The 13,039-nt window shown below is 34.0% G+C and overlaps 1 protein-coding gene across 21 annotated transcripts in view; it reads left to right on the forward strand.

Moving 5' to 3' along the window:
• ADAM23 (ADAM metallopeptidase domain 23) overlaps nt 1-13,039 on the forward strand; it is a 115,346-nt gene that overhangs the window by 49,524 nt on the left and 52,783 nt on the right. For all 21 annotated transcript variants that reach the window (XR_003257429.1, XR_003257414.1, XR_003257431.1 and 18 more), the window contains 6 exons: nt 3,249-3,312; nt 6,648-6,730; nt 7,463-7,526; nt 9,862-9,934; nt 10,481-10,554; nt 11,453-11,518. Coding sequence is in view for 17 of the 21 variants with exons in the window: in XM_026089362.1 (XP_025945147.1) it covers nt 3,249-3,312; nt 6,648-6,730; nt 7,463-7,526; nt 9,862-9,934; nt 10,481-10,554; nt 11,453-11,518 (424 nt within the window). In the remaining 4 variants the exon portion in view is untranslated. The remainder of the gene's footprint in view (nt 1-3,248; nt 3,313-6,647; nt 6,731-7,462; nt 7,527-9,861; nt 9,935-10,480; nt 10,555-11,452; nt 11,519-13,039) is intronic.

Here is a 13,039-nt window from a genome sequence, read left to right on the forward strand (position 1 = left end):
ATTAAACTATAAGGATTTCAGAAAATGAAAGAAACTACAAATAAATGCAAATATCTGTAAGTGGTCCAAAGTGTGTGGTAGGTGGCTGGCAAAAATCATATCACAAGCAAGGTAGAGGCATATTTTAAGGAGATGTCTACTGATGTCTTTCAATTAGGTGTTCAAAATTATAATTGCCCTGTGGCAAATGTTATGCCTTCGCAGTATATTGATGGTTATGTATGACAAGCTTAAGAACATATTAATGGTCAGAAACTAGTGTTAAATATCCTTTTTTATGATAACACAAGACTGCATGAATGGGTTTGTGAAAGAGCATAAATAGCCTTACAGTAGCTTTTCTACACCAACTTCTAGGTGGTAGATACTATGTTATGTTTGGCAAAAGGGTGGTTCACAAATTAAAGTTGCATTTTGTTACAGCATGACATTTGGGGAATATATTATGAATAGCAGGCTCTAATTTTCCTTGGAAGGAATTTTCTCAGCGTAGAGTCATCAATATGCCTCATATCCAGCTGGTCCGTAGGACAGTAGGGATGGTAAATCAGCCGTGAGAACAGTGTAGAGACTACTGAAAAAGCCAGTGTTTGCTGTATCCTTGCTTTATACTCGTGGGATACAGGAATATTGCATCACAAGCATGTCATGTCAGATACCCTATCATGTGGGCTATTGTGTTAACTACCTAAAGGATGAATCCCTTTGCAATTGGAAGTAATGAGAAGGTAAAGAATGGAGTAGGCTGTCAAATGAAGGAAATGATTGAGTTATAGTGGCTCAACTAAAAGTGCAAAAAGCACTGGAGAGCACTGAAAGCAGTTCTGAGGTCAGTCTCATAAGGAGAGTAGAAGAGGGCCAAAAAAGGAGGTGAGAAAGAGTGCTAGATTTGGAGATAGGTAGATCAGTCCTGTTGCTGGTGTTGGTTTGAAGAAACCAAACAGTGGATTCAAATAGAAGTGTCTGTAAAAATGTGAATCCAAACAGGCGGTGTTAGTAATCTCAGGGTCTGCAGGTGTCTTTTGGGAAAAGTACTTACTTTTTTGGTACTAAAATAGGAAAGATAAAGCAGCCAGTGACACTGGAGAAAAGGTTCTGATTTTAGGCAAGAGCCAGTACTGAATTGAAATTAACTTTTTGTGAATGTAAGGTGAGGCCAGTTTGTAACAGAGAAGCTTACRACCTGTGCATGTAGTAGTATCAGGCAACAAGTTCAAGCAAACAGCTTCAAGACTTTAACTTTCAGCTAGGAAAAACTTATGCACAGCACTGTGAACATTACTTTCACAAGACAAGCAAATTTATTACTGGTTTGTCAGTTCAACTTCACTTAGAACAATGTGAGACTGTAAATTCTGTCAGTGGGCTGCAATGAAGGGTTGAACAAAACCGTACAGTTATAAGCACAGAATAATTAAGGTTGGAGTGGATTTCTGGAGGTTGTCTTGTCCTGCTCTTTCAGATTGCTCAGTGCTCTTTCCAGTTGAGCACAGAGATTTCTCAAATTCTCTGGGCCCCTATTATAGTGTTTAATCATCCTCTTTTTTTTTTTTTTTAACTTATGTCTAATGAGAATTTCCAGTTTGTCAGTTGTCTCTAGTCTTGTCTAGACTATCCTAGTAGGTAGTTGAGGACAGCCAACCTTTTGCTTCAGAATAACAATGATTCAGAATAACAATGAAAAATATAAAGAAAAGGGCATTATCAACACTTAGAAGTTTAAGTGCTTTGTATAGGCAATTCTGTTTAGAAGCTTCAAACCTTGCCACATTAAATGTAGTGAATGTTTGTATTATACTCAAGAGTTTATGCTATTTATGAAGTGTTTGTATTGTTTTGCAGAAAATTTATAGTTTACAGTGATCCAAATAGAGAAAGTTAAAAATGATTTTATACAATTGAGTTTATTTTTAAATCTGCACTTTAAAAGTAAATCTATAAAATATTGCTATCAAAATGAAGGTTAAAACAAATGATGAGAATTTGGTAATTATCCATGGCTGTTACTGTTGGCTTTGCATGTACACAGAGTGCCCATATTGTGGTCTCCTCAGTGCCATGAAAAATGACTGCTAGGAGAACCATTGATAACTGAGTTCTGCAGGAGCTTCTCTGATAAGTATAATGCCTGATAAATGCAGCATGAAGAATAGATTTTATGAGCCAATAGTCCTGGAGTAAAAGTGTTATAAGGATTGCTAATAGCCTCATTTGAGTTTGAGATACCCATTATTATAAGTTGGTTTTGGTCATGAATTCCCATCAGAACTATTTTGTCAGACCAGGCTTCCGTAAGGATGTTTTTTTATTCATAGCAGCAGAATTTTTCTTTTCATATCTGTGCTACAATCAGACCCTTTCATGAATTTTTTATTTGGAAGGGTAAAGGTTCTTAGATGCCTGAAAAATGCTGAGTATTTTAGACCATATTAAGTAAAATACTTATAATGCATACCTCATGGTGCCAGTAAAGATGTTTAACTGTTTTGCTGTCCCCAGGCCAGTATGTTCCAACTCTGATAATAACTGAGTTTTTATTGTGAGTCGAAATGTGAATGGGGCATTGAAGCTATCCCTGGATATACACAGGCTACCTAATGTTGTTTTAAAAAAAGAAATTAAGACTGCAAATTTTTTTTACAGTATGGGGATTTTTTATTCTTCAGAAATGTTGTGTTTTGCCAGAATGGTTTGGGAAGAACTAAGAGTGAGAAGAAAAGATGAGAGAAAGAAAAAGGATTTTTTTTTTTTTTTTGAGAATGTTAAAGTTTTTAGAAAAAGTTCAATTTTTGCAGATGTGGATGAAGTACAGATAAAAGTATACAACTTACTCTTGTCTTCAGGACAATCATGTATGTATTTATCCAGTCTTACATATATTTTGTATCATTTTTAGATCAAATATAAAACTTATTTGRAAACAACAAACTAAACATACATTTTGTCTATATCAGCAGCAAACAAAATACAAAAGCTATTGAATTTTTTTTTCCCATATTTAAAAGGCTGATAATCTTACTGTAAAGCTAATATAAAGGCAATTACATTGCAGAATGAAATTCCTGTCTGAAACATGCTCTGCATCATAGTGCATCAGTAAACCATTGGACACAAGCTGCTTGATTTTTTTTTTTTTTTAACCAATTTACAAGGAAAGAAAAAATGATTTGAGGATTCTAACTAAAACGAGATGAAAATAGAAAGAATATTTATTTTTTTCTCATCTTGATATTTCCTTTTCTTGACAGTGATTTGTTATCTTCCAATTATGTGGAGATTCACTATGAAGATGGAAAGCGGAAGTTTTCTAAGGTATTGTGCTCTGAAAATACAGCAGAATTGTCTTTCTGAAGGAACAGTGCTAATACAGCGCTTTTAAAAAAAAAAGTTTTACAAGACTTTTTAAAACACCAGAAACCTTTGTCCACACACATAAGGTAACTGTGGTCTGATCTTGTAAAGATTCCTCAGTTATACATGAAGAATTGTGCAACAAGGAAAGCTTGGAGAGCAGTGATGGGTGGTAGGACTGAAAAAGATCCAGACATTGCCAGACCAGAGTAGGTTTTTTTTTTTTTYCCARTTGCCTCTACAAAAAGGTTACCATCAGTATAATCTTCATTAATTATTTACTTGCCCTTAGCACAAAGTACAAGGGTAAGTGATGATGGAAATTTAAGACAAACAAACAAACAAACTTGCCATGACTTTTCGTTGCAAGAATTATACAGTTGTGAAACAGAAGATAAAAGCCTGGGTGAAACCTTCACCTCTGGAGCTAGTACAAAACCTGTGTATTACTTGACACCCAATTACTTATACTTGTCAAACTAGCTCCTATATTGAATTCAGTGGTATAGACAAGTGATCCAAAGACAGAGATAAAGTTGTGCAAGATACTTCAGCACAGACTAAGGGAACCAAAATAAACTTTTAGTTTGCTGTTGTACCAAAGTGAAGCTTGGTAGGCTCATAGGAAGGTTATAGAACACATTTCCATGAAAGCTTTTTTTTTTTTTTTTTCCCAAAATTTGGTACAAATACTAGACTATTTGTTGTGAGCTTTTTAAAAGTGAAATACATCACTTTATGTAGAGTGGAGGAAAGCAAACATTCAAGTTGCACTTATGCCTTCAGATCAAGATGAGACTGTTGCTTATCCAAGTATTAGATGTCTAATTGATTGTTTTGACCTTGTTGTAGAAAATCTCAGACRGAATGATATCTCACAGATTAGGGTGAAGTTAGACAATTATATTGCAGTGTAATTATTGCAATATACTGTTTTGTTTTCTTCCATTAAAAAAAGAAATTGCTTCATGCACCATATTAAGGAAATTGTTTCATTTCAATAAGACTTAATACTCTGGAGAATGAGCAAAAATGCTAAATGAAGCAAGAAAACAGTTCCTTCTGGCATTTAGACAAGCTCATGCAATTGTCAGCTGCAGCACAAACATTGAGCACTGCGGTTGCTGAATCATGAATCTGACTGGAAAATTTTATTAGAATTTTAGACTCAGCAAATGGGCTACCTTTGCATGCTGCAGTAACTTGATCCAAACTTCCTAGGGGATGCTTTCTGAATCGATTGATTTAGAAACAGTAATGGAGCTCCTGAGGTCACATTAATCCACAGAAGGCTTCATTGTAAGTTCAGAAAATATACACACAATTTCTGTAGATCAAGTAAGGACTGTATCCTAAGCTTTTACAATATCTTATAATCCTTTTTAGACTTAGTTAAATAATAGATAGTTTTGTTTCCTGATGATATAAAGAAGTGAGACTGCATTTTCTAGGAAGCCATAGTGTACTATAAGAGTGAAAACACTGAAGAACAAACAGTATTTTCTCAYTCACATGAATATCTTTAGTTTTCAGAAAACTACTTGTGTGAGAAAGATGATCACAATTTGATTGTTATAAAGCATTGTTTATTCATTCTCACTGATGGAAAAGTAAATATGTAGCAATTGCTTTTTCTGTAATATATGGATTTAATTGTGCACAATAGAGTCTATTAGAAATTTCATTCAGAATCTGAATAGCTCATTAAATGAGATGCAAAATGGAAATAATATTGTGCTTAGTTAAACAAAGGTCTTTTACATCTTTGGTAATTCCTTGAGTTAGCATAATTGCAGAAGCTATGAGTCTAATACGGTTGTTGGAATTCAGATGACACGTGACATTTGCCAGAATTAAGAATATTTTGATGATAAGCAGTATGTTTTCAGACAACATGTGAGAGATGCAACTGTACTAAAAGGTTTTTAATGAAATTTTTGAGAACTTTAATCTTTAGTTTAGCTGGGATTGTTGTTGACAGACATTAAAGACTAACTTCTTAAATGAGGTAAATCATTGTTTTCCTCATCTTAGCTTCACTGACCTGTAGCAGCAGAATTTCTGGTATTTAAAAGCTTCTACATTCACTAGTCCTTTTTCTTAAAATATGTTTTAGAAGGCTTTAGTGTTGTGTGGTGGTTTTTTTTCTAAACATACATAGCCTGAACAGTCTGTTAATGTTGCTCCTGATGCTTTGTTTCTGTTGACAGAAAATAAATATACTCTACTTGCTTACTTGATTGAATCATTCATGTGAAGCCAGTTGTTTATTCTGCCCTTATTCACAATAAGTAGTTCTGTAAGTCTCTAACAGTCTAATCAATTTATTCCTCAGTTGTTTATAGGATTTTAAGGATTAGTAATTCTTCTATCCAGCAGTAAGGATAGAATTAATTTCTGTATTGGGACAGAAATAAAGAGTTTAATAATCTGCTATGTGGCTGCCTATAGTATGTAATCATTAAGATATGCTAAAGACTTTACTTTTTTGTACATACTTAGCTGTTTACAATCAAAGTAATAAAAAACTTCAATGCAGTAGAACCCAACTTCCACTATGTGGAGAAATTAAATAGTACAGATTTAGTACGAAGAAGACAACCAGAACATTTAGAGAAAAATGACACACTGTGAAACTCTAAAATGTCCAAAAAATCAGAAATTTTAAAAAGGTCCTCATGAAACTATTTTGACACTAGGAGTTCTTGTATGTGAGCAGATGGTGGCTTGATAATGCAATTATTTCTGAATTTCTCATCTGAATAATTTATGTATTGTAGTCTGCTGTCAGGACTTCTTCCTAGAAGAGCTTACTAGCCTCTGTGGTATAGAGTCATGCTCCCTCTTTCTGACTCTGTGAATCTTTGTATTTTCTACAGAATGGAACAGCTTCAGCACGATTGACAGAGAGTGCTCCAACACAGAATAGCCAGTAGCTTTGGAGATAGAGCATGTTTTTAGGAGGCAGGTAGATACCAGTCAGTGATCTGGGAAATTATTCAGGAGTTGTGAAACCTGGGTGGTGCTGAAGTCATTAGCCAGAGAGGGCCATTTTCATATAATGGTCTATACTTTAAAAAGAAAGCCACCGCAACTCTGTTTTGTGAGGATCCCAGTCTTGTCACTCTGTTAGGTGTATTCTGAGCATTTAATTTAGCAGTCACTCCTTTCTCTGAAACTTTATCTGATACAAGATGTTAGGTATTTTTCCCCTTGGTTTTAAGCAACATACATGAAATCACAGTAATTCTGTGCTTGTGTGTTTTGTTTTGTTTGTTTGTTTTTAACATTATTAGGGTGGAGAGCATTGTTACTATCATGGAAATATCAGAGGTATCAAGGATTCTAAAGCTGCTCTTTCAACTTGTAATGGGCTTCAGTAAGTGTGCTTTCTCATTGTTCAAACAAGACTATTAGCTGATGACTACTCTTGGGTGTTATCTCTTAATGTGTGATGGACTGAAATTCTACATGCCCAAAGATTTTGGTGTTTTGAAATACCAGTACCAGCTATACCAAACTGCTAACCCACTTTTTAGTATCATCAGGATTAAGATTTTTGATACTGTCTCATGAAGCCTTTGAATATGGTAAGTACCAATAAATATTTCACCAAGATGACTGACTATGGCAGAGTATAAACAAGAATTGTACTTCMGCACTTTGTATACTCAGTGTTTATGTATGATTATATCAGCCTGTTGAAAAACTGATCTTTTTGTTAGGTCATGTAAGGAAAGAATGTAAGAAATAGTCCTTACTAGGATTAGTTACTGTTAAGTATAACTCAGCTGATGATTATATTCTGCATGCTAATTTCTGTCTCAGGACTGCCTGTCTCCAGGGTCAAATCTTTACTCTCTTTGGTGTTTTACCATTACGTTCCTATTAACATACAATGTTAGTCCATTACAAAGTACCTGGTCTATCATAAAATTAATTTTGCGTTTTAGCCACATTTATTAGTAGCAATTATGTATAGGATTTATTTTAGTATTGATCAGTTTTTCAGCCCTAAGTTTGGTTTCATCTCACCAAAAGTCATATACTGGAGTCAAATAAATTCCTGTGATAATCCTAAATCTCTGTTTTCTGTTTCTCCATGTTTTAGTGGCATGTTTGAAGATAGTACTTACTTGTACTTGATAGAACCAATGAATTTGACCCACAGTGCAGTAAGTTTATTTCAATCTGTATTTTTCTTGGTTTGAGAAAGAGATTGCACAAGGAATAGCAAATAAAAGTATTAGAATAAATCGATAAATGAGTCATCTCTGTCATGCATTCATATGAAAAACATATTCTTTTAAAATACCTAGTTGGCATTTATTTAAGGCAAGAACTGTGCAAATATGAATTATTTAAGATTTTTCTCTGCTTTTTTTAATCATTCCTTTTCCAGTCATTGTTGATCTTTTAGATGTTTGATTGTAAGATTGTTTCCATAGCAAATGGTTACGGACTGGCAAAAAGCGTATATAAATTTGATCTGTTWCTTAAACTCAAGGATTTATAAATTCATAGAAGGGACTTCTGGAAGTCATCTGATCCATCTCTCTCTCAAAAAAGCTGGATCCAATTTTGAAGTTGGGTGAAATTGCTCTTTGATCTACCATGTTTCCACAAGGAGCTTAATGAAGTAGATAATTATACCTGGGTATCATACAGCTTGTAGGTCTAAAGTTTATGCTCACCATATAGCTTAAATTATTCTGATCCAATCACATGAATATGCTTGATCAGCATTTGGGACTGTTTTATGCAAATGTCTTGTTAACTGTAATTATTTTGGTACTTCATCTTAAGTGTATTATAATTTTACAGCTATTCCTAAAATTTTGACTGTTAATAGAACTGACTACATTTCATAGATAGTACGTAAAACCAGGTGTGTTTCAACCTCTTGAATGGTTCAAGGATTTGAACGATTTTCAAGAAAATGATTTTGCAGCATTGAGACTGGGAATTCTTAATGTTTATACAGTATCCTGTTTGGTCTGTAGGTTGTATTATAGATGCTGTATCATAGCTCTCAAGCTTGTCTCTCCAGTACTTGCCAGTGTATGATAAATAACATAATGTTGTAGAACTGTTATGTTTCAGTCACTGTAAAGCTGAACTTAGAGTCCAGAGAAAGATCTACAAAATCTTTGACTCTTGACACTTTTAAAGTAGACGAGATTAACATTCAGAGGGATCAGTATCATTTGGATGGTCAATTCTTGGTCTGGAAATGAAACTATGGAAATGACACTTTGGAAAGTATTATACCTTGAAAAGACTGATGTTTCTCAATGTCCTCAGAAACAATATTATGTGCCATGTGGTAAGCTATATATTGCATTTTGATGTAGCACATCGAAATGTTATTTTATACAACAGTATTCATATAGCAGGCAGAGGACAATTTCACAAAATTGTGTTTTCTTGCATGAGTGGACAGAAAATTAGGAGGCTCTCCAAGGAAAATAGGATCTCTCTCAATGTATTATTTCAGTAAAACTGAAAGTAGAGCCAAAAATACCCCAGGTTCTATAAACTGTCCTGTAAGTACAATGCCAGTTATAAAAATGAGATGCCATCTGTGAAGTCTGATGAGGGCTCAAGCGGAAATTTGAACCATAGGAGGACAGATGAGATGAATGTTTTTCTCAGAACTGCTGAAGATCAAAATAATATAGCTACAGAGAGCTCTCAGAGGCTTATCTTTGATTGTACTATGTGAGATAAATCTTGGCCACAGCTAATATCAATTTCAGTATGTGGTTTAGTCAGCTTGATTAACCTTAAATATGGTAGATGCTATATAAAATAAATTCTGTTCACAGAAACCCAGGAAATATGTGCAGTATTTTCCTTCAGTGCATTAAATATTTCTCACAGGATTTGGAGAACAATAGTGTCCTACGCTTTGAAAAGAATTGCTTCTTTGGCCTAGCTCTGCAGAAGAGGTTTTAAGAAAGAAAAGATAGGTGTATTCTAGAGCAGATACCAAAATGTGGTAATTTGGGGCATATGAGGCTTCTAAAGAAAACATGCATTAAAAGTGTTCTCCTTTTTATTGGAGTATTCAACATTTAAACCAGGCTAAAACAGAAGATATTGCTTAGTTTCTTGCATTTTGCTGCAATTAGGAAGCTACATTTCTGTGATATGTATTAACCGTATGCTTGCTTTTCATCTGGCAGAGGAAGATTTTGTCTAGGTACATAGTCTTTGATTTATTGGAAAAAATGTTTTGTATTCTGTAACATTAAGGATTTTAAAGGAATTTTTTCAAGTAATCTCAAAGACATCTGTTATATTTCAGTTTTGTAGGCCAGAGAATGGGCTGAAGCATATTTGCTCAGGATTGCAGACAGATTGCTTTAAATTGGTACTGTGTCAGATTGGTACTATAGTTGATTGCATTTTATGGAAAAATATTAAATATGATAAAGAGTGAAGAAGTGCCTCACTTTACCTTGACATTATTAATAAGAAGAAAATGTCACATATTTTTCTTGCCAGGAAAGTAAAAGCAGGCCGCATAGCATCCAGAGAACTTACGGAACACAAGCCTCTAAACAGTTGCAAGATCCTGGTATGTTTTTGCTGATGTTCTGAATTTTTCCATACTGGAAATAATTGTACGTATGACTTGAACAATTTGAATATTAGGCTAACATAGCCTATATTCAATTGCTGATTATTTAGAAAAATTTAGAGATAGTAAACTGACTTTTTTTTTTCCAATTACTACAATGGAATTCAGAGCTGTTGAAAAGCAGCCGAAAAATTTCCATCCATCAGTGCTTGTATTTAGCTTTCTTCTTCAAATCTTTTAATTTAATCAGTGATATTAATGCTGTTGAGGGCAAGAGATGAAAGAGAACATCTATTCTAAGCTCAGGTTATAGTCTTTTTACCTTGTCATGCATACTTTAATTCTAACTTTAGATTTCTAAATTACTTGAGTTTTGATAAATTACTTGAGTTGAGATACTTTGTTTTGTGGATTTTAAAGAATGAACTGTTAAATATCAAAGGTTATTCTAGTTTTGGTGATCTCAATCTGCTTTTGATTTGGATAGCATACACCAATAGTTTAAATTAATATCATGAAATTCTTAAATTCTATTTTCTACAGAAACTGAATCTAGTTCTGAATGGCCCTTCCTGTCTGAATTACAGTGGCTGAGGAGAAAGAGGAGAAAGAGAGCAGTGAGTAGAAGTGTGACCACTTATATTTAAAAAAAAAAAAAAAAAAGCCATTCATTTTCTCATTCTTTAGTTTTGCGTGAACATAGGCTTTGGCAAACAAATATCTTTTGATGCATTAAAATGTCACACAGTACAATTTTCAAAACAATAAGATTGTCCTTTAAAATTTGAATATTTTGAGAAAACGGTGACAGCAATACTGTATACCAAATAACAGAGGTTTAATAGTGAAAATGAGTTTAGAAAATGGTGAATTTTATGTTTTGAGTCTGCTTATGGACAGAGAATAGTTCTGGATGAAGTCTTGCTACCATCTGACTTTATTTTCATTTGGCTCATTATGTAACATGATCAGAGAAAAACTCCAAATGAGGTCATTCAGAATTGGGTTATTCAGAGAATGGAAGTGGACAGGTCACATGATTTGCGCATGCATATGTGTCAGAGCTAGTGGAATGCATGAGTTTAAGATTTGTTTATATTTCTGCACTGAGTTGTACAATACACAGTATATTTTTTGAGGCCCATCTATTTTTACTAACTTCCTCCTTAAGTCTGTGATGAATAGTACAGTAAACCAAGAGCTTTTAGTGTTTGAGATTTTTCTCCTTTGTGAAAATAAGAGAAACAATGACTTCTTCTGTGCCAAACCAAAAGAATTGACTCTAAAYTTATTCCAAATGATGTGACTCAGATTCTTAGCCAGTGTCAATTATCATAACTCACAAAGTTAGTGGAGTTATGATGATTTACCCTAGTTGAARAGCTGACCCAGTTTTGACAGGTTTACACCCTACAAAATATTTAATAGGATTATAATCCTGTTAAATCAACTGCAGTTATTTTTGAAAATTACTACAGCTTCCTGATTTCTCAAAATATGCCTTAAATCCATCAGGCATCTCGTGGTATCTTTGAAGAGATGAAATATCTGGAGCTCATGATAGTCAATGACCATAAAATGGTAAGTATATCAATTCACTGGTAATCTTCCTTTTGATCAGAATTTGTAGGTTGATGTACAGCACCATGCCTCATCAGCTTTTTTTGGCTCAAGTATTTTATATATCAGCAGTTACTACCATTTTACTGTAAGACAGTACAGGCCATAATAGTTAATAATGCTTGATGATATCTAGCATTTTCTATAGCACTTAAATATTCAAAATATGTCTGAAACATTTTGATATAGTATGTGTAGTTTGATATGCCCATAAACTATAGAGTTATGCAATAAAACTTTTCTGTCTGAAATACATACACTGTCAGACTGTAAAATTGCATCCTTTCTTTAGAGGAATAGAGAGAGAGATCAGAACTTGTCACTCAGAGTTCAGTTTTACTAACTTAAAATTGAATGCAGCAAAGCATATAGACAAAACTATCTCATTATTTTTCTTGGCTATTCCATGCTTATAAACAAGATTCATAATGAAGTACAAGATAGTTTCTTTGATTCAGGAAAGTGTTTGACATTTGTAATTTAAAAAAAAAGAAAAAAGGGGATTCTTTTTCCTTTTTGCCTTGAGCGATAACGGGGAAAAAAATCAGACCAATTGACATGTTATTTAAAAGTTACTGCTTTCACTACTGCTGCCAAGTAAGGTAAAGCTGTCAAAATGTCAGTCGTTGCCGCTGTAAAGAAGAGTAAATCAGCAAGGTGAGGCCTAGAAAGTAATAAGTTTTGTAAACCTCAACAACTATTTTAAGATCCTTTTTGAAAAACATCACAAGTGTCAGGATACCCAGTAGTATCACCAAAGAGATCAACAATGCTCTAACCTTAGATTTTTCTGCAGCCTAATGATTAAGACAGTATTTTCTAAGAGGTGGGGGATGCAAGTTCAAATCTCTTTGGTCAGAAGTGGGAGATCCATGTCCAATTCTCACGTCTTGGTCAAAGATTTTAACCGCTAAACTATTGGATAGAAGTTGACTGTTGTTGTTGCCACAGTCTGAAGTTTTGTAAAGTTATATATTATCTTCTCCTTCCGCCTTCCTTCCCTCAATTTTTTTCTCTGAAATTATTCTGTTAAAAATGCAGATGTCTCTGTAAACCTTAAAAAGACCTTTTTTCAGTGAGAATTACTGGGGAGAGAAGGGAAGATAGGCCAACTCTGTTCTTCAGGGACTTCCTTTTAAAGAGAAAGTAGATTAGTAAATCTTTCTTCATTTGTATCATATTTTTACATGATTGTCAGAAAAGCGGGAATAGGGAAGTAGCCTTTCTTGGAGGCACGATGAAAATGTGTGGATGATAAAAGTATGCTTAGGTGTACAGCAGAGACCAGATCTGCAAGCATTCAGAGAGATTCTCTGACTCACTTTTCTGACCTTTTTTCTTTTACCTAATTTATGGTTTAAAGTAAAGAATAGCTCATCAAAATCATGTCCAAAAAGATGCTTTGATTTAAATATTYGCCAAAAGAGTGACAAAACCTTGTTTTTTGCTGTTTGGGTTTTTTTCCCMTAGAAGGAAAATTTT

The sequence above is a fragment of the Apteryx rowi genome, unplaced genomic scaffold (genome assembly GCF_003343035.1).
Source record: "Apteryx rowi isolate R43461 unplaced genomic scaffold, aptRow1 scaffold_12, whole genome shotgun sequence".
Taxonomy (NCBI): Eukaryota; Metazoa; Chordata; class Aves; order Apterygiformes; family Apterygidae; genus Apteryx; species Apteryx rowi.